This window comes from Saccopteryx leptura, chromosome 13 (genome assembly GCF_036850995.1).
Source record: "Saccopteryx leptura isolate mSacLep1 chromosome 13, mSacLep1_pri_phased_curated, whole genome shotgun sequence".
NCBI classification, from domain to species: Eukaryota; Metazoa; Chordata; class Mammalia; order Chiroptera; family Emballonuridae; genus Saccopteryx; species Saccopteryx leptura.
This window is the reverse complement of record NC_089515.1, coordinates 39,805,453-39,826,465: the sequence shown is the minus strand read 5'-3', so window position 1 is coordinate 39,826,465 and position 21,013 is coordinate 39,805,453. Positions and strand designations below refer to the sequence as shown.

Genomic DNA, 21,013 nt, shown 5'->3' with positions numbered 1-21,013 from the left:
AAGCCCCCTTTTCTTTTTCACCGAACAATAAAGCCCACCCGTCTCTATAGGTAAAGCTGCAACCTGAACCTCCAAGACAAACACACACAAGTATGTGGGGGCAGAGGCCGCGGGGGGGATGTTCGTGCAGGAAAGTCATGCTACCTCTAGGTCAACCAGCCTCGGACCTGGGTGGAAAATCAGAGCTTCTCATCCCAGCCGGGGAAATAGCCTAACGGGGTGACAGGCATAACTGACAAACACAACAGAGGGAGCAAACACTATTTAACATGTGCAGCATCGGGGCTGAACCCGCAGCCATCCTAACATGGGCCTTATCAGGAACTATAGAAAGTTGTCCCAGAGAAAGACACAAATGCCCATACACCAGGGTCCAAAGATCCACACCTTGGACCCACTCTGAGTCTCTCCCGTGTGATACTTTAGTCCCTGAATACCACCCCCCCGCTGCCTCATTCTCAAAGTTCCTGCACACATGTGCCAGACATTGGCATTTAAGGAGGCTTGACTAAAAACCAACTGACCCTGGCCGGGTAGCTCGGTTGGTTAGAGCATCATCCCGATGCGCCAAGGTTGCAGGTTTGATCCCCAGTCAGGGCGCATAAAAGAATCAAGCAATGAATGCATAAGTGGAACAAGTGGGACGAGTCACTGTTTCTCTCTCTCTTTCCTACCCCCTCAAGTCAATAAATAAATAAAAACTGAAAAGACAAAAGAGAAATATGGAAACGTAATCCATCTTATCATTGGAGAAGGCAACAGTGGAAAATGTAGCTCAGATTTCTGGGCCAGAGGTTATCACATTCAAACCCCACGATCAGACGGACTTACCCACCCAGTCACGGGAGGCCCCGGAGCACCCCGGACTTCCCCCACGGAGCAGGGTCTTTATCTGCAAGCACACAGCACGGCCAGCAGTGACTGACCACGCGTACCCTCTGCAGACAGGCCCAGTCCTCCATGAGGACAAGGAGGCACTGGTTGGCACACAGGCCTGTCTCTAGACTCAGGGGTCAGATCGGCATTTCTGCTCTGAGGTGGACTTGGAGGAGAGCCTGAGGAAGGCTCTTTCATTGATAAACTCAACAGTGCACAGCGGGTTTTCCATCCCGAGCTGGAAGGAGGGTGTGCAGTGTCTGAGTCAGGTGCGAAGTGAGGGCCCACTCTTTGGGCCTGCTGACGTGGCCAGTAGCAAATGGCTAAGCATCCCTGTGGTGACCCCTGCTCAGCCATGGGGCACAGAGGTTTGCAGCTGGAAGACTGCACTTAAATATCAGCCTACCAGCCCTGGCCAGGTAGCTCAGTCGGTTAAGAGCATTGTCCCAAAACAACAAGATTGCAGGTTCAATCCCTGGTCAGGGCACACACGTGAAGCAACCGATGAGTACACAACTGAGTGGAACAACAAATGAATGCTCCCCTTCCCCTGCCCTCTCTTCCCCTTCCTTTCTCTTGTCTCTCTGAAACAATAAATCAAAAGAAATTAAGCCCTGTCTGGACAGCTCAGTTGGTTGGAGCGTCATCCTGGAGCACGGAGGTTGTCAGTTCAATTCCCCAGTCAGGGCACATACAGGAGCAGCTCAGTGTTTCTGTCTCTCTCTCTCTCTCCCTGCCTCTTTCTCAAAAAAAAAAAATCAACCTACCATTTAAAAATAACCAAAGACATTTGCCAACACAGTGTCATATTTATTGGTCTATTCACAGATCAGCTAAAACACGATGAAGGGGAAAGACCAGATGCCATCAGTCACGGCAAGAAACAGAATATTTAGCGTGTCTTCATTTTGAATTTTGCGTTTGGCATTCACTGACACAACTGCAGTGGGTGCAATTTATTTTTCGCAACCAGAAGCACATCCATTTATTTGAACAATGACTTTGAGGGCAATAAGCGAAAAAACAGAAAACAGTATTTTCATGTAGCTACAGCAAGAAAATCATTTATACAAATCAATTGGATATAAAATACATTATAAAGGGAACACACATACAAAAGTCGTTGAGTTGGCCAGAGAGCAAGGATGTCACAGAACACCGTGCGGAGAGGACACCGCTGCGAATTCACTTGCTGTGGAGGCGTGTCCCGGGTTTGCGTTACAGTTTACTGAGGTAAAGGCACAATCACATCAACATAGTTAATGGGGAAGAACCCGGACTCCCCACGCAGCATTCCCTCATACCAGTTCTCATCTATCTGATTGGTTAGTGTGATGATGTCTCCTTCTTTAAATCCTAATTCTCCTTGGTTTTCTGGCTCGAAGTCATACAGGCCGCGGCAGCAGGGCTGGTCCAGGGCGGCGTTAGAACCTGTCCACATCACACGGAGACAAAAAGGCAGAGTTAACATGACAGGTTAGCCACGAAGAGCAGCAACGCTGGAGCCTTGGCCGGACCATGGACAGCAGTGCCCTGCAGGCTGTCTCCCAACGAGGCGGAGTCAGCCCGGCTCCCTGGGGCTGGCTTATGGTCTCTGTCCTCCTCAGCCGTCCCAGCTGTCCCTCGCTGACCTCCTCAGCCGTCCCAGCTGTCCCTCGCTGACCTCCGAGGCCCCGGCTTTTCTCATCAGCCAGATGATTCCAGCCCTGCCCGCCTCCTCGAGGCCCTGCCTGAAGGCCACAGGACGGACACAAGACCCAACCCCTGCCCTTAGGGAGCTCCCAGATTCTCCGTACAGACTGGACACTACAGGGGAAATACTGAGAAGACAAGGATGAGGGGGAATCAGTCGTTCAGACAGAAAGGAAGTAGGAAAGGCTGGGTGGTTGGGGACATCTCCCCCAAGCTGGGGACCAAGAGCTGGAATACTCACAGACCAACCTGACCTCTTAGGGTTACTGTACTAACCCAGAAGTTCTACAGATAGTGTTTTTAAATAATTAAGTTTTTAATTTCCAAACTAAAACATGGTAATTGTAAAAAGAGAAAAGAAAAAGAAAAGATCAAAGACATGCAAAATTAAGAAAAGTCCGCTAGAGCCACTAACCCAGAGATAAACATTACTAAACTCACATTTTGGCATAGATGCTTCCAAATATCTTTATGAAAATACATACAGTTGTTTCCATAAAAGAATCTTCCTGTATGCATTATATAAACATCTTTGCAGATGACTTTTAGTTCCTGACCAGTTGTCAACTATATTACAGTAACATGATTTCTTTATCAATATATTATTGGATATTTGAGGACCTTCCTTCCTTCCCCTCTTTTTCTCTCTTCCTTTCTTCCTCTCTTTTTCTCTCTTTCTTTCTTCATTCCTTCCTATTTTTTCTTTTTTCTTTTTTTTTTTTTTGTATTTTTCCGAAGCTGGAAACGGGAGGCAGTCAGACATACTCCCGCATGCGCCCGACCAGGATCCACCCGGCATGCCCACCAGGGGGCGATGCTCTGCCCATCTGGGGCGTCACTCTGTTGCAACCAGAGCCATTCTAGTGCCTGGGGCAGAGGTCACAGAGCCATCCTCAGCGCTGTGGCCAACTTTGCTCCAATGGAGCCATGGCTGCAGGAGGGGGAGAGTGAGACAGAGAGGAAGGAGAGGGGGAGGGGTGGAGAAGCAGATGGGTGCTTCTCCTGTGTGCCCTGGCTGGGAATTGAACCTGGGACTCCTGCACGCCAGGCCAATGCTCTACCACTGAGCCAACCGGCCAGGGCCCCTTCCTATTTTTTCTTGTTTTCTCTTGCTCTCATAGATAACAGTGAAAAGTACCCTAATATACATGTATTTACAAATGTAACAATTCCAGAGGATGAACTCTTAGAAGAGACTGCTATTCCTAGACCGTGAACTTTTCCAAGACTTTGAACATTTCCTATCAACTTATTTTCCATCATTGTTTATATGAAAAGTTTTAGGAGCCCCTATTATCCTGTAGTTGCTAAGCTTTTATCTGTCATGTTTGATACAAGCATGATTACCAGCTTATCATCAGGTTTTTCCATTTTGTTTCTGGGAAGGGGGTTTTGTTTTCTTGGCACATACAGAAATTTTCAATAGCACAGCCAGTCAAATTGGTCAAACTTTTCATTCACGGTTCCTCTTCTACATTTATATATAAATGTTCAACTAAATTTATCCCAGTTTTTAAATTTAATTTTTCACATGACATATTTTCTTTTAATCCATGTGGAATTTGGCAAATAAAGGCATTGTTTATTTCAATAATGTTTCAGCAGTTATGGCTACACATTTTATTAACTGACCCATACTTTCTCCACTGATTTCAAATACTTTCATCTTTTTATATATATAATTATCATGAACACTTGGACCTATTTTAAGATTTTTCTGGCCTTGGCCGGTTGGCTCAGTGGTAGGGTGTTGGCCTAGTGTACGGATGTCTGGGTTCGCGATTCTTGGTCAGGGCGCACATCTGCTTCCCCTCCATCTCTCCCCCCTTCCCTCTCGCTCTCTTCCCTTCCTGAAGCCATGGCTCAATTGGAGCGGGTTGCCCCCCCACTCCAGCACGGAGGATGGCTCCATGGCTTCTGCCTCAGGCACTAATATGACTCAGTTGCTGAGCAACAGAGCAATGAAAAACACCCCAGATGGGCAGAGCATCGCCCCCTAGTGGGCTTGCCGGGTGGATCCTGGTCGAGGTGCATGTGGGAGTCTGTCTCTCTGCCTCCTCTCCTCTCCTCTCACTGAAGTAAAAAATTAAATAAATTTTAAAAAAGATTTTTCGGTTTTGTTTCACTGCTCCATTTTGGTCACTACTGTATCGTTTAAAATACTGTCACTTGAAAATAAATGTTAACAACTAGTAAAGCAAGTTCTTCCTCGTTATGCTTCTATTTCAGAATTGCCTATTTTCACAAAATCATTCAACCAGGTAAGCTTCAGTAGCAATGCATCAAGTTTCTCCCACAAAAATCTCATTTCAATTTTCAACTGCAGCATATTTTCTGAGTAATCACAAGATTAAATTTATAAGATTCTTCAAAACTGAGTGACTGCTGCACGCCTTAAAGAAACCACAGCTATTCATGTGTTCTACACTTTTATCCTATGGCTAGACTGCGCCCGTTCCTATTTAAGAGTTTTGCATCTGTATTTAAGAATGAAATTACTTCCTTTTTATATTCTGGTCAGGCATTGGTACCAGAGCATGTTAACTTTATATAATAAAATAAACTCTTCAATTTCCTAAAATAGTCAAACTTAAAGATTTGAGGGGGAAATGGCCCCAAATTATCTAGGTCTATGGATTTCTGAATGTGGAATATTTCCTAGGACAGGTTATGACAGTGACTGAGTGTCCCCCTGCCCCAGTTTGCTACAGCCCCCAACAGGGACACATGCCTTGGGGATTCCCATGGTTCCAACGACAGAGCCATCCTGGGGAGCAGTGGCTTGAGCACAAACGTCAGTCCTTCCATAAGGGTATCTGGAAGCCTTTCACGAACCCACCTCTCTCTGAAAAAGAGCCAGTACAAGACCCCAGGGCTCCAGGCCCAGCCTGTGACCTGCCCTCCGGATGTCACCTCCTACATGACCTACGACACTGCAGAGGGTTGCCAAGACACCACCACACTGACGGCAGGCCCTTTCCTCCCACTCTGCAGGCCACCTGCCATGACGACAGTAAATCCGACACGGCAGGCGTGCACGCGCCCAGGCTACCACCTCCGTGGACACCTGCGTGCACTCCCTGCATACGCACACCGAACATCACTCACATCTCACGCCATTTATTCCAAGCAAGGGACCGCGGCCACACTGCCCACTTGGCTTTTCTAAGAGCTGGAGAGTGACCAGCTCTCCTATCATACTCCATCAGCAAATGAACCCGAAACATGCCATCTCCCCTGAGAATGCTGATTGCGAACACCTGGGGCAGGTGAGGCCAGAGGGCAGGGCCTCCAGCTGTGTCTGTGCAGCCCAGGCCTGGGCCCGGGTCTTACCAGTGTGGGCATTGGGGGGGGGGGGGTTCCACACCTCCCAGAGTTCAGGCTACATCTTGGATCACATACCCAGCAGGACGACATTCTGAAATCTCACAATGCATCTGTCACCCAGAGTCCCTTTGGCTGTCTGGGGCCGCAAGCCCAGGACTGGTGGCCTCCCTTACTTTAGGGAGAGGGAGGAACCAGCACACGAACAAAGTGGTCCGTGTTTAGCTTTTTGGTGCCAGAATAAACCATCTCAGCTGTGAAGTGTCATGAAAGTCAAAGCTTTCTGGCTTTTCTAGCCAGATTGGCTTTGACGGGATTTGACAGAGACACTCACTAAGACTCCTGGGTTCCCGGAACCAGAGCAGGAAGAGCTCGGAGCACAGGGACTCAATTACCAGTGGTGGAGAGGGAAGAGCTGTCCCTGCCACTGGTAAGGGACAAGAGCCCCTCACTCACGCCGCAGTGGCCTGTAACTCCCTGCCCCACCCTGGCAACAGCTTGGGGTAGAGAAGTGGGGAGGACAGACCTTTGAGGAAAAACCAACATCCCCAACAAGGAATTTCTTTTTTTTTTTTTTTTTTTTCTGAAGCTGGAAACGGGGACAGTCAGACAGACTCCCGCATGAGCTCAACCAGGATCCACCCGGCACGCCCACCAGGGGGCGACGCTCTGCCCACCAGGGGGCGATGCTCTGCCCCTCCGGGGCGTCGCTCTGTTGCGACCAGAGCCACTCTAGCGCCTGGGGCAGAGACCAAGGAGCCATCCCCAGCGCCCGGGCCATCTTTGCTCCAATGGAGCCTTGGCTGCAGGAGGGGAAGAGAGAGACAGAGAGGAAGGAGAGGGGGAGGGGTGGAGAAGCAGATGGGCGCCTCTCCTGTGTGCCCTGGCCGGGAATCGAACCCGGGACCTCCGCACGCCAGGCCGACGCTCTACCACTGAGCCAACCGGCCAGGGCCCCCGACAAGGAATTTCAACTGAACTGACCAAGTTTAAATTCTGAATTGACAAAGTAATAAATGGATAAACTACGCTTTCTATTGGAAGAGGCTCAGTTACCTTAAAATGGTAAATACTGCATTTTTTTCCACCATTAGAAGAAATGGAAAAAAGATTAATTTTTTTTGAGGGGGGGCCAACTGCAGAAATGGAAAAAAGCTTAAGCTGTTTCCGCTGTGGGTCAAAATGGAGCCTCCAAAGTAAGTTCAGTTAAAGAGGAATAAAGGAATAAAGTGTCTGTCCACCTGAGTGGCAGTGTGAATTTTCCCTCCAACAAACGATAAATCACTGTCACCAGGGTTGGAACCCAAAAGCCCAGGCAGAACCACCTACATTCCTCTGTGGGGTCTTTGAAACTGGGCCAGATACACACATATACATGAGTAAGGTGCCGAGACTGTCCTTGCCCTGAAAAGACAGGTCCTTGCCCCGGCTGGCTGGCTCAGTGGTCAAGTGTCCACCTGGTGTGTGGATCTCCTGGGTTCAATTCCCAGTCAGGGCACACAAGAGCAGGGATCATCTGCTTCTCCCACACCTCTCCCTCCCTCCACCCTCTTCCCTTCCCGCAGCCATGGCTAGATTGGTTCAAGTGAGTTGGCCCAGGGTGATAAGGATGGCTGGTGAAGCCTCAGCCTCAGGAGCTAAAAATAGCTCAGTTGCCGAGCAACAGATGGCCCCAGATGGGCAGAGCATCGCCCCTAGAGGGCTTACTGGGTGGATCCCGGTTGGGGTGCATGTGGGAGTCTGACTCTTTGTCTTCCCTTCTCTCACTTAAAAAAAAAGGAAAAAAGAAAAGATGGGTTCTGTGCAGGGGAACCCCTTGGCCTCACACTCTCATGTGGGCAGTAGTTGGCACCTAAAATCTCTGCAAGGTGGTGCCCATGAAGCCGACCCTCTGATGTGGACACGAGTGCTTCCGTACAACATGCGGCCGCAATCCCACCCCACGCTGGCCGGTGGAGAGACTGCGTCCTGGCCTGGCCACAGAGCTGGGCTCATTTCCTCCTGCTCCTGAGACCTGGCAAGCGTATCACGGGAGCAGAGGTGTGGAGAACATTCTCCTCCTTGGGACCACGTTGAAACAAAGACAACTATAACACAGAAAAGGGAGTGTCTCTGTTAAATATTTAGTACTAAAGCACTGGTCCACACCATTGGGAAGAGAGAAACGAGGGGGAGACCTAACACAAGAAGTGTAAGCGCTGTCAGTTATACAAATAGGGAAACCACGTTCTCCCCAAAAATAAATGTCCCTGTCCTCTTAGCAACAATATGGACCAGTTTCTTCTAACAATATTGGGTCCCCTCCGATTTTAACGGCAGGAAGTTTCTTTTGAGTGCCCTTCCCCCACCCCACCTCTTTGTCCCCAAGTCCCTGATGCGAAGGGCCACTTGCTCACACAGACATGTTGGCCCGGTCTCTGCTGGTGGGGGCGGCCCTCCAGTCGGCAGCCCCAGTCTGTTGTGGGCATGCAGTAACAGCCTCCATGTGCAGGCTGTGCCACCGGCCCAGATAATGTTCTTAGGGCCCCCGAGATAGAAACAAATTTAGTTACCAGGAAGCCCTCTGACAGGTGCCACCACTACGCCAATTCGATGGCGGGAGACTGATGATGTGCAGAGGGTCACAGCCATGAAGCCGTGGGGACCTCCGTCCCCAGGCGGAGCCTGTGCTCTCGACCACTATGTCATAGACCCACCCCAACACTCCCCCCATGCTTGTGAGTTTGTCCCGGCCCAGGGGGTGGTCAGTCAGTCAGTGGGGCTGGGAAGAAGCCTGTGGGTCCCGGGCCTTGGAGAGTTGGACAGCCTTCTCCACCTCCACCTCCCAGGGCCCAGGAAGGTCCGCCCAGGCCCCGCCTCCCCACTCCCGGGGCCCTGGATGGGGGATGCGTGTCAGGCAAACACCCTCACAGTCCATCTCTCAGCCCGAGCTCCTGCTCCAACGTGAGCAGTGCAAGGTTTTAACAAGACAGCGTCCACTCCAGGTGGCGGATCAGACACCAGGGAGACAACACCGATGGACTGGCAGACTCCCTGCCCTGCTCATGGGTTCTCGCTCCCTTCCTCCCTCTCTCTCCGCCACAAGCCAGTATCTGGGAGTCTGTTCTCAGGGGCTGCCTTCCTAATCCTGACCTGGAGACAGAGATGGAGGTGGGGTGGCCAGTAGGGCAGCGGGGTGCAAACTCACAGCTTTCCTGTGGCCCCTGAACTTGGGTTCTTTTCAGACCATCAGAGGAGCCCAATGCACTCTCTTCACCTCAGCTGGCCCCGACTTTGGGGAGCTCATTACCCAGAGGCATCCCCCCCTGAGGGGCAAACTAGACTCCTCGTCCCTCTTCCTACTGGGGGAAAGGGCGTGGGGAGAGAGGTCATCTCCACAACTGATGTCAAAGGGAGTCCCTGTCAGGGTACAAGGAATGGATCCCCAGGAAGCTACTGACCTGCGGAGGGCTCTTGGTCTTTGGGTAAGTGCCCAGGACTGCTGTGCCTTTGCGAGTTTGTTCCTGCTTTTTATAGTGTCTCTCTTGCCTCCCTTGTCGTCAGGCTGCGACCTGTCACTTTCTGCTTCCGAAGAGTCCCTCGGGACTTTCTAATCTGCTGCCTCCAGTCTGCTGTGGGCTGGGAAGTCAGATAACGGATTATGTAACACCGAGGGCTGCCGTGGCCCGGGCTCTTACTCTGAACCAAGTACTATGCGCGTCCAGCACCTCTAATTCAAGAGCCGGTTTAATCCTTAGAATAACCCTGCCTGGCTGGGGTGACCATTCTGGTTCTTTCGATGATGGAATCGAGACTCAGAGATTATGGAGCCAGGACCAGGCCTTCCTCTGACTCCAAGGCCCCCTTTTAACAGGAAGGCCGACAGGTGACACCTGTCTCGGCCGGGTGGGCTCACTCTGCTCATTTCCCGGTCTGAAGTCCGGAAGTTCAGAGGTGTTTCCTTAGTATTGGGGCCAATGGGGAGCAGAGAAGGATAATGGGCAGAGTTGCTGGTCTAGTCAGGGATGGGGCTCATCCCCTTCTGGTGGAGGCTTTGGTTAGCCCACCAAGATCACCCTGAGATTTAACTGTCTGACTGCAGAGTTTATCCCTTAATACGCTGGGAACTCATGATTTCTGGCCCAGACTCATTCATTTTCCAGCACTCGGGGGGGGGGGGGGGGGGGCCTGGGCCAGCACCATCCTCAGCTGAGTAGGCACCATCTCTTTTGAATTAGGACAACCACAGTTGGTTTGAGTACCCTTCAACAGTTGTGGTATCTTCTTTCCAATTTAAAATCTCAAGCTGCGGTAGCAGGAATTTTCAAAGCTAGCACGATCCCTTGAGCTGACCCAGACAGAGCACTGGTGTAGAATTCTGATAAATATCCCAAAACCCATGTTGTTCAACATCTCTAAAACTGCACTTGTAGCTATTGGTACGAACATGCTGGGGAGAAACTTCCGATCCTTGAATTCTAGCTCTGGATTAGGTCACTTCTAGGTTTTGATTTCCTTGTCCACTAGTTAATGTTAAGTATTGAACTGTAGTTAAGGCAAGCTACGGACCGAATGTTTGAATCACCCCCAAACTCGTACGCTGAAGTCCGAATCCCCAACATGGTGGTATTTGGAGCTGGGGCCTTTAGGACGTGAGTAGGCCATGAGGGTGGAGCCCTCTTGAGTGAGACAGTGACCCCATGTGAGGACACAGCAGAAGGCGGCCATCTGCAAACCAGGAAGTGGGCCCTCACCAAACACGGAACCCACTGACACCTTGATCTTGCACGTCCCAGCCTCCAGAATTGTGAGAAACAACTGCTAGCTGTTCAAGCCACTCTTGGTCTGTGGTATTCTGTGACCCCAGTGCAAGCTGATTGAAACAGTTAAGTATGAAACTCCTAAGTTAAGTCTAGTGACAGTCTACGAATTGTCTTTCTAGAGATAAGACCCCTCTCTTTATCCACAGATGTGGTTTAATTAAAAATCACCTGCCAGCCCTGGCCGGTTGGCTCAGCGGTAGAGCATCAGCCTGGCGTGCGGGGGACCCGGGTTCGATTCCCGGCCAGGGCACATAGGAGAAGCGCCCATTTGCTTCTCCACCCCCGCCCCCCCCTTCCTCTCTGTCTCTCTCTTCCCCTCCCGCAGCGAGGCTCCATTGGAGCAAAGGTGGCCCGGGCGCTGGGGATGGCTCCTTGGCCTCTGCCCCAGGCGCTAGAGTGGCTCTGGTCGCGGTAGACCGACGCCCCGGAGGGGCAGAGCATCGCCCCCTGGTAAGCAGAGCATCGCCCCTGGTGGGCGTGCCGGGTGGATCCCGGTCGGGCGCATGCGGGAGTCTGTCTGACCGTCTCTCCCCGTTTCCAGCTTCAGAAAAAATACAAAAAAAAAAAAAAAAAAATCACCTGCCAATAGAACACAAGCTTCATCATGATAACCTATCAGAATAAGCTCGTGACTTGTTTTAACCTTATATTAATCCTCCACGGCTTACACAGGTCTAACTAGTAATGTCCGCGCCCTCCACTTTACCAAGTCTTGGCTTCTACACAGCAAGACCTTGACACTGTCAATAGGTTCTGCGACTTTAGGCAAAATGACATAAAAGAAGACCAGTGTTATCCTAGGCTAACGCTGTAAACAACAGTGAAGTTTCCATGGCATCCCATCAACATTGTCATGGGATGATGTTAAACAAAACAATGGTATTCGTGAAACTTCTGTACTGAGGTGACTCCTGCAGGTATAGTATAGTAGAAGCCGGGTCCATTTATTTATCAAAGCCTCCTGGGAGGTGATCCATCGACCACAGCCAGGCGCAAGGCCTGCAGGCCACCTCTGCCTCTCTGGGCGAAGGGAAACAGGAAGGCAGAGGACGGCCTTGGCCCGCGGTGGCGTCCCGGCCACGGGCACAGGGCTCAGCTGCAGGCAGTGTTCCATGTGGCCGGCTCTTTGCTGTGTATCATGTGTGCCAGTCGCCAATACTTAAAAATCAGGAGATTTCACCTAACTGTATGGTTTCTGGCTTCACTTGAAAAATCAGAAAGGCTGGCTGTCCTGGGCCCACCTTCTCAGGCAGCAAGCAGCGGCGATGGACTTGGGCCTCCCCGTGGACAAGTGTTCTCTGGTGGGCTGCAGACCCCTCTCTCCCTGGGGCGCTCCTGACTTAGAGGTCTGGTGCCAGCATTTGTCACTGGCCTTGCTCTGTTTCCTTACACTTTCCTATGTCTCTCATTCCCAAAACTGGAGCCTGAGGCCACATGCGTTGACAAAACCAGAAGTGTCATTCATGCAAACACAGAGTCCTCTGGGCACAGCTGCCCTGGTTGCGAGCTCTGGAAACAACTGACTTCTATACTATTTTTTAGACATAAGTACTTATATACTGATACTTAATTTACTATATTTAGATGAAAGTGTTTTAAAGTTGAGCTTATAGCCCAAACATATCATTCTCGGATGTATATTAAGATTTTTAAATAAGCAGCATTCGAGATAATATATAATCATATCACCACGTCATCCAAGTGGTGTTAGAAGTCCCACAGTAAATCAGAAGTTACATCACATAGGCTTTTGCGAGCTCATCTGACAGGCTGGGAGAAGCGCAGGAAACTATGCCCTGCAGTGAGAGAACCCGTCACCTAAAATTTCCTTTGGATTGAAAACTAAAGCCCTGGCCGGTTTGCTCAGTGTATCAACCCTGCATGTGAAAGTCCCAGGTTCGATTCCCGGTCAGGGCACACAGGAGAAGTGACCATCTGCTTCTCCCTTCCTCCTCCTCTCTCTCACTCACTCTCTCTCTCTCTCCCTCCTACAGCCATGGCTCGCTGATTCGAGCGCATTCGTCCAGGGCACTGAGGATGGTATTGTGGAGCCTCCACCTCAGGTGCTAAAAATAGCTTGGTTGTGAGCATGGCCCCAGATGGGCAGAGCATCAGCCCCAGACAGGGGCCGCCGGGTGGATCCTGGTAGGAGCATATATAGGAGTCTGTCTCTTTATTTCCCCTCCTCTCACTTAAATAAAAAAAAATTTTTTAAAAGAAAGGAAAGAAAGAAAAAGAAAACTAAGGTAAGGCCTCTTCCCCTCTCCTACGTCAATGGCCACAAATAAACAATAATAATCAGAGCTCACATATTAATTTTATAAATATTTTTAAAAATCTAGACATTAGAAAATGCCCAACCTGCACACTTTTCCAATATCTAAGAATGCTACGTACTTATAAAAGATAAATATTGCAGCCACAGAAAGTAGAACTGGAAAAGAACCCTAAAATGTATTAAATCTAATCAGTTCACTTAGGGACAAGTTCAAATCAGTCCAGAAATGTTAAGAAACTCACCCAAGCCCTGGCCGGTTGGCTCAGCGGTAGAGCGTCGGCCTGGCGTGCGGGGGACCCGGGTTCGATTCCCGGCCAGGGCACATAGGAGAAGCGCCCATTTGCTTCTCCAACCCCCACCCCCTCCTTCCTCTCTGTCTCTCTCTTCCCCTCCCGCAGCCAAGGCTCCATTGGAGCAAAGATGGCCCGGGCGCTAGGGATGGCTCCTTGGCCTCTGCCCCAGGCACTAGAGTGGCTCTGGTCGCGGCAGAGCGACGCCCTGGAGGGGCAGAGCATCGCCCCCTGGTGGGCAGAGCGTCGCCCCTGGTGGGCGTGCCGGGTGGATCCTGGTCGGGCACATGCGGGAATCTGTCTGGCTGTCTCTCCCCGTTTCCAGCTTCAGAAAAATACAAAAAAAAAAAAAAAAAAAAAAAGAAAAAAAGAAACTCACCCAAAGTCACACAGCTAATAAGTGCCAGAATGTGAACGTGAACTACATCGCCAGGCTCCTGCTTCCTTGTTTATTTCTCTGTTGGCTCAGTGGTAGATGAGCCTAGCATGTGGATGTCCTGGATTCAAGTCCCAATTAGGGCACACAGAAGCAGTGACCATCTGCTTCTCCATCCATCCCTCCCTTCCCCCCTTTCTCTCCTTCCCTCCTGAAGCCATGGCTCGATAGGAGCGAGTTGGCCCCAGGCGCTAAGGATGGCTCCAAGGCCTCTACCTCAGGCACTAAGAAGAGCTTGGTTGCTGAGCAATGGAGGAACACCCCAGATGGGCAGGGCATCACCCCCTAGTGGTCTTACCGGGTGGATCCCAGTCAGGGCAAATGCAAGGATCTGTCTCTGCCTCCCCTCCTCTCATTGACTAGAAAAAGAAAAAAGAAAAAAAAACCCAAAAAACCCTGACTGAGCCACCACACTGCCACTGCTCTGAAATTTTAATTTCCTCTTTGGAAATTTAGGTTAAAAATAAAATGCACATGTCTATTTTCAAAGTGCTTGTCTTTTTTCATGTTCATATTTCACACTTTACTTCTGAACCCACGTTTCTTTCCTAATGTAATCCTAGAGACTTTGTTCCAATGAGGGGAAGGACCGGCTCTAGACATTATTTCCAAACCTCTTAGAAAAGTATCAAGAAATTTATAAAAGTCTCTTTTATACCTACAGGGAGCTAGAATGTCTTCGTACGAGCCATGTGAGAGATTTATTCCGCCCCGCTCTGAACCGCCTGCAGCACACCTCTGGAGCCCCCTTTTCTTCCCTAACCTCAGCCTCTCACATTTTTGAAGCTGATCCCAGTTTGAAGCACTTTAACCCTTAGCTGGGATTATATAAAGTTGTACCCTCTTTAAGAAGTTCAGTGAAAAAAACAACAACAACAAAGTTTATAAATAAATGAGTTGATTTAAAAAATGTAAGATATACTTTGTCCTCTAGTCTTTAAATTTATAATTCATGCCCTGGCTGGTTGGCTCAGTGATAAAGCATCAGCCTGGTGTGTGGATATCCTGGGTTCAAGTCTCAGTCACGGCACACAGGAGAAGTGACCTTCTGATTCTCTACCCCTCTCCCTCCCCCTTATCTCTCCCTCTCTTCCCCTCCCACAGCCATGACTTGATTGGTTTGAGTGTATCAACCCTGGGCACTGAGGATGGCTCCACAGAGCCCCCGCCTCAGGCACTAAAAATAGCTCAGTAGGGAGCATGGCCCCAGGTGGGCAGAGCATCAGCCCCAGACAAGGGTTGCCAGGAGGATTCCCGGTTAGGGTGGATGCAGGAGTCTGTCTCTTTATCTCCCCCTCCTCTCACTTGGAAAAGAAGAAAAAATAAAACAAATGAATATATAAATCTCTAAGTGACAACGCTGGGGCCTGATCAAGATTCGCTGGGGTAGGGAAGAGACTTGAGCCTGGGTCACCAGTTCTTACACTATTTTCCTCAAAACCAGTGGTTTTCTGGGAACTACCCAGGCACACCGTTCAGTTCAAGGACTTTCCTTGGCCTCCTTTTCTGTTTGGGGACAGCCTCCACTGATGAAGTGTCACGACCCCATCTTCACGGTCTTGGACAAGCGGCGCGTTCTCCCAGCCAGGGCCTAAACTTGGATTTGCTCTGCAATCCATCATCGCAAGATGTGATTTCCACTGCCGGCCCCCCTTCCCCGTTGCTGGCTGACTCCATTCATTCTCGTAAGTACCTAGAAATGATGTTATCAAAGATTCCATCTCGGCCCGACAATGGGCTCTGCCTAATTGACCCGGGTTCTTTCATCCCCCCCTCTCTTTTTTTCTGTAGAAAAAAGAAATGAGGGAGAAAATGTTCTTGGATTTCGTTTCTGGCAGAGTCCTGGGAGCTTTGCTTTAAATTGTTAGTGAAATGCTTGACATTTTTCCTTCACTTTATAAACATTATGTGCAAATCATTCAGAATCCTAATGGAAAGTAATTTCCCATTAATGTAGGTTATAAAATGCCATGTTCTTTTGAAATGGTGCCTTAGAAACAAACAGCACGAGACCCCTTTACGCTTGCAAATTCCATCCGCAAATCAAGGAGGCCGGCGCTGGAGTGTCAGAGTCGGGGTGAGAGCCCCCGCCAAGGGCGATGCGGGAGAGGTGACGAGGACACTGAGAAGGGACAGGCTCGTGTCAAACAGTGGCTGACAGAGGCGTTGTTGGACACTGAGCCTCCTTCAAAGCTATCTTTTGTACATCTGTGATCTCTGGCTGACCAGCACCCTTCTAACAACTTAATCTGCCCAGAGGCTGAGCTGCTGGCCAAGGAGGAGGGACCACAGAACTGAGTGTCCTCTTGGGGTCTCCTTCTTCCACGTCACACATACTCACTCTGTGACCCCTTGCTGGCTGTGGGTTCCCTGTGATCAGGAATCCTGAAAACAGACTCTTTCCTGAAGGCTCTTGAACATTTTATATGTCGCCCCCGTAACCCTTCTGAATGAAATAAAACATCGGTGACGAGCCTAGTTCCGCTTTTGGCTCTGTGATCTTGACAAAATCCCACTGACTCATCTGTAAAATGGGAACGATGACAGGACCAGAAACATGTATGAAGTCTTTACTCCGTTACCTGCCTCACAGCAAGCACTCAACAAGGATGGCTGCTCCATTGTGGTATTATGTGTTACTGTTTTATTTTATAGTATCACTTTCTTGTAATATTGTTATGAGGATTAAATAAGTTTTGTATAAAAATCATGAAATAATAATGCCTGGCATATTTTTGGCACTCAAATGCAACATTCTTATGCCCTTAAAGTGGTACTTTAACTAAAAATACTTTGTGGAGCCTGACCAGGCTCAGTGGGTAAAGCATTGACCCGGGATGTTGAGGGCCCAGGTTTGAAACCCCGAGCTCACTGGCTTGAACATGAGATCAATTGAAATGATCCCATGGTTGCTGGCTTGAAGCCCAAGGTCACTGGTTTAAGCAAGGGGTCACTGGCTCAGCTAGAGTCCCCTGATCAAAGCATGTCTGAGAAGCAATCAATGAACACCTAAGGTGACACAACTACAAGTTGATGCTTCTCATCTCTGTCCTTTTTTGTTTCTCTCTCTATCTCTCTCTTGCGCAAAAAAAAAAAAAAAGTCATTTTTCGAGGACAAAGCTCTCCACACTGCCTGTCTGAGAGGTCAGATGCAGTGCCCTGTCTGTGATAAACAGAGACCCATCACCAAAGGAAAGCTGAGTTCTCTCTTGTAGCAGGTGAGACCATGGCGTCTGGGAGCTTCAGCTCAAGTCCTGTCTCCAGGAACGACACCCCACCCCATCCGGACACAGGCGGGCAGGGCAGAGAAGCTGGGGCAGGGGTCTGCTGCTTCGGCCTCCCTCACACATAATGTACGCAGGGTGGAGGTTGGGGGGTTCGTTTTCAGAGTTTTAATTCATTTGCATCCAGCTTCTTTCTAAACAGAAGTGCTGACGTGGCTGATAGTAATTCCTGCTTGAACCAGTTTTCTCGAGTCTCCGTGCAACAGTAGTTACTACCACCTTAACTCACACACAAACTGGTGCCAGAAGTGGGGGGTTGTCAGAAGAAAAACTCCAATGAGTGGCACTGACCCCGCAGCCAGGCAGTGATGAAGGAAGAGACGTAAGGGGCATGCGAGCCGGTGACCTCCTTAGGTCACGGAAAACATTCGGTAGGACTTTGCCTGTGACACCTGGGAAAGTACCGGTCACTTTAAGAAAGAAGCGGGATAAAACAGAGTGTCAGTGGGCGTTGGTACTTCTTGGCGCATTTAGCGACTTAGTATAAGAAAGATAAGAAGTGCCCGGTTTGCACGCAAAAATCAAACATCAAGGAGCAGAATCGGAGTTGGTTTCAGTGTGTTGTTAGCCAAGCTCCCTGCTTCTGTGCCCCAAAGAACAGAAGATAAGCCAGTTTTCCCTCCAAGTCCCTCCTGGAGACCTGTCTAAAGCCAACAAAGGCACCCAGGTCTGCAGCGAGGTCAAGATACCGCCTCCCACTCAGGTCTGTTGTTTCAGATGACCTGAAGGTACCCCGCACAGGTGAAGAGAGGGCCGCGTGGGTTCATCAAGAAAGAGAAGAGAGAGAGTGGTTGTCGGGGCTGGATCTGGAGAGAGCCTGCAGTGTATACTCACGGGACTGGAGACCTCACGCTGTCCCAGTGACAAGACAGTCCCGGGCCTCCCCACGTCTGCACCCACAGGGAGAGGCGACGACAGCAACAGAGCAGCAGGCGGGGGGAAGGGCCCTCTGAGAGCCCTGCACCATCAAAGAGACGGTTACACAAGGAATACTGTATAATGAAAACAGCGTTTATAAGAAAATTGGGGCCATGGCCAATTGACTCAGCGGTAGAGCGTCAGCCTGGCGAGCGGGGGACCTGGGTTCGATTCCCGGCCAGGGCACATAGGAGAAGCGCCCATTTGCTTCTCCACCCCCCCCCCTTCCTCTCTGTCTCTCTCTTCCTCTCTCGCAGCCAAAGCTCCATTGGAGCAAAGATGGCCCAGGCGCTGGGGATGGCTCCTTGGCCTCTGCCCCAGGCGCTAGAGTTGCTCTGGTCGCGGCAGAGCGACGCCCCGGAGGGGCAGAGCATCGCCCCCTGGTGGGCAGAGCGTTGCCCCTGGTGGGTGTGCCAGGTGGATATCGGTCGGGCGCATGCGGTAGTCTGTCTGACTGTCTCTCCTCGTTTTCAGCTTCAGGAAAAAAAAAAAAAAAAAAAGAAAGAAAATTGGAAGAGGAGGGAAGGAGAAGTCTAGGGAGAGGCTGACGGGTGGGGAGCTAAGGCCTCATCTCCCACGTCGGGCAATCAAAAGAGCAGTGGTTTTTAACCACTGGTCCGCGGACTGGTCCACGACAAGTTTCGTGCGGTCTGCAAAAGAGTTAACCACCCTGATGTTATATGAAGATTATAGACCTAATGATCCTGGCCAAATTTGCTCATGCTCAGGGTGATTTCTGCCTTAGCAATCTCCCAAATTATTCTCCTAATTTCACTGGTCCCCAAGAGAAAAAAGGTTGAAGACCACTGAAATAGATAATAATATCCCAGATCGAAAAAAATTAAAAATAGCAACATAAGCATATTATTTAGAACAATGAAACTAAATACCAAAATAACAGCTGAAAGTGTTAAAAGAAAGAGTAGGAAATAAAGATTGGGGGAGGAGTAGAGAAAGATGGCTGTTTTCCATAAAAAACCCCATAGTACCATTTTTTAAAATAAAACTATATATATGTCTATTACTCCGGCCATTTGTATTTTTAATTGAAAACAAACCTTACAGCACAGCAATAGTGTTGGAAGAAAATCCCAACTGCACAGAGCATGTTATGGAGGAGGAACCTGAAATCGTGAATCTCGACCTGAGTCTCACACTGACACAAAAATTAACTCAAAGGAAATCATAGGCCCTGGCCCACAGGCTCAGTGGATAGAGCATCAGCCTGGCATACAGATGTCCTGGGTTCAATCCCTGGGCAGGGCACACAGGAGAGGTGACCATCTGCTTCTCTCCCCTCCCCTCTCCCCTTCTCTCCCTCTTCCCCTCCTACAGCCAGTGGCTCGGCTGGTTCAAGCATCAGCCCTGGGTACTGAGGATAGTTCAGTAGGTCAGAGCATCAGCCTTAGGTGCTGAAAACAGCTTGGCTGATTTGAGTATCGGCCCCAGATGAGGGCTGCCAAGTAATCAATAGAGCCCCGTTGGGGTGCACTTCCAGGAAAAACCAAGGGAGGAAATCTTCAGGATTGAGGGCTCAGCAAAAAAATTCTCAAACTTTACATCAAAAGCATCACCTTAAAAGGAAAAATTGATAAACTGGACTTCATCAAAATTTAAAAATTTGGATATCAAAAATGCTATAAAGACACTAAAAAGAACCTGCAGAGTGAAAGAAAATATTTGGAAACCACATATAAGTCAAAGGACTTCATTTAGACTATATAAGAATGCTAAAATCTCAGTAACAAATTGGGGGAAAAACCTTAATCTCCCCATATGTCAAGAATTCTTATTAATCAGTAAGACAAAGTAAACTACCCAAAGAAAAAATGAATCACATGAACAGACAGTTCAAACATGAGAAAATACAAACGATAAATTAAACACAGGAAAAAACCCCCACTTAACCTCACTAGTTATCACAGAAAGGCAAATTAAGATTGAATACCATTTTTTTTAAACATGAACACTTGGCAAAACTGGAAGTCTAATGGCCCTGGTTGGTTGGCTCAGTGGTCGAGCCTCAGCTGGGTGTGTTGATATCCTGGGTTTGATTCCTGGTCAGGACACACAGAAGAAGTGACCATCTGCTTCTCCACCCCTCCCCTTTCTCTCTCTCTCCCTCTCCCTCTCCCTCTCCCTCTCTCTCTCTCCCTCTCCCTCTCCCACAGTCATGGCTATATTGGTTTGAGCACATCAGCCCTGGGTGGTGCAGATGGTTCTGTGGAGCCTCCACTTCAGGTGATAAAAATAACTCGGTTGCAAGCATGGCCCAGATGGGCAAAGCATCGGCCCCACACGGGGGTTGCTGGGTGGATACCAGTCAGGGCGATGTGGGAGTCTGTCTCTCTGCCTCTCCCGCTCTCACATGGAAAAAAAGAAAAAAAAAAAAAGAAAGTCTAATGATCTGGGTTTGGGGAAGCAGGTATTACTACATTAACCCTTTGAGTAGTATGAACGTTCATGTACATCCTTGTGCCACCAGACCATCCAGAGTATGATCGATTTATTTTATTTTTTATTTTATTTTTTTTTAATTTTTTGTGTTTTTCTGAAGTTGGAAACGGGGAGGCAGTCAGACAGACTCCCACATGCTCCCAACCAGGATCCACCCGGCATGTCCACCAGGGGGCGATGCTCTGCCCATCTGGGGTATCGCTCTGTTACAACCAGAGCCATTCTAGCACCTGAGGCAGAGGCCACAGAGCCATCCTCAGCACCGGGGCCAACTTTGCTCCAATGGAGCCTTGGCTGCGGGAGGGGAAGAGAGAGACAGAGAAGAAGGAGAGGGGGAGGGGTGGAGAAGCAGATGGGCGCTTCTCCTGTGTGCCCTGGCCAGGAATCGAACCCGGGACTCCTGCACGCCAGACCGATGCTCTACCACTGAGCCAACCGGCCAGGGCTATGATCGATTTATTTTAAAAATGTGTAAAGCAATATTTTAAAAAGGCAAATGTATGTTCTTCTTGTTTCCATATATTGGTTATCAAATAAACCTGATTTTAAGTTAATAAAACTGGAACTAATTTCATTTTTTGAAAAAGAACTCACTCCTGGGGGTCAATAAGCATGAAAAAAACTCACTACTCAAAGGGTTAATAGCAGTGTGCCAT

General features: G+C 49.3%; 1 protein-coding gene across 4 annotated transcripts in view; it reads right to left on the bottom strand.

Moving 5' to 3' along the window:
* Window positions 1–1,727: 1,727 nt before the first annotated feature.
* SH3GL3 (SH3 domain containing GRB2 like 3, endophilin A3) overlaps window positions 1,728–21,013 on the bottom strand; it is a 77,010-nt gene continuing 57,724 nt past the window's right edge. For 3 of the 4 annotated variants that reach the window (XM_066354804.1, XM_066354805.1, XM_066354807.1), the window contains one exon: window positions 1,728–2,307. In XM_066354804.1, coding sequence (XP_066210901.1) covers window positions 2,102–2,307 — 206 coding nt within the window. In that variant the 3' untranslated portion in view covers window positions 1,728–2,101. Of the gene's footprint in view, window positions 2,308–9,409; window positions 9,511–21,013 lie in introns of those variants that run through there. The other variant, XM_066354806.1, reaches the window with a different exon arrangement.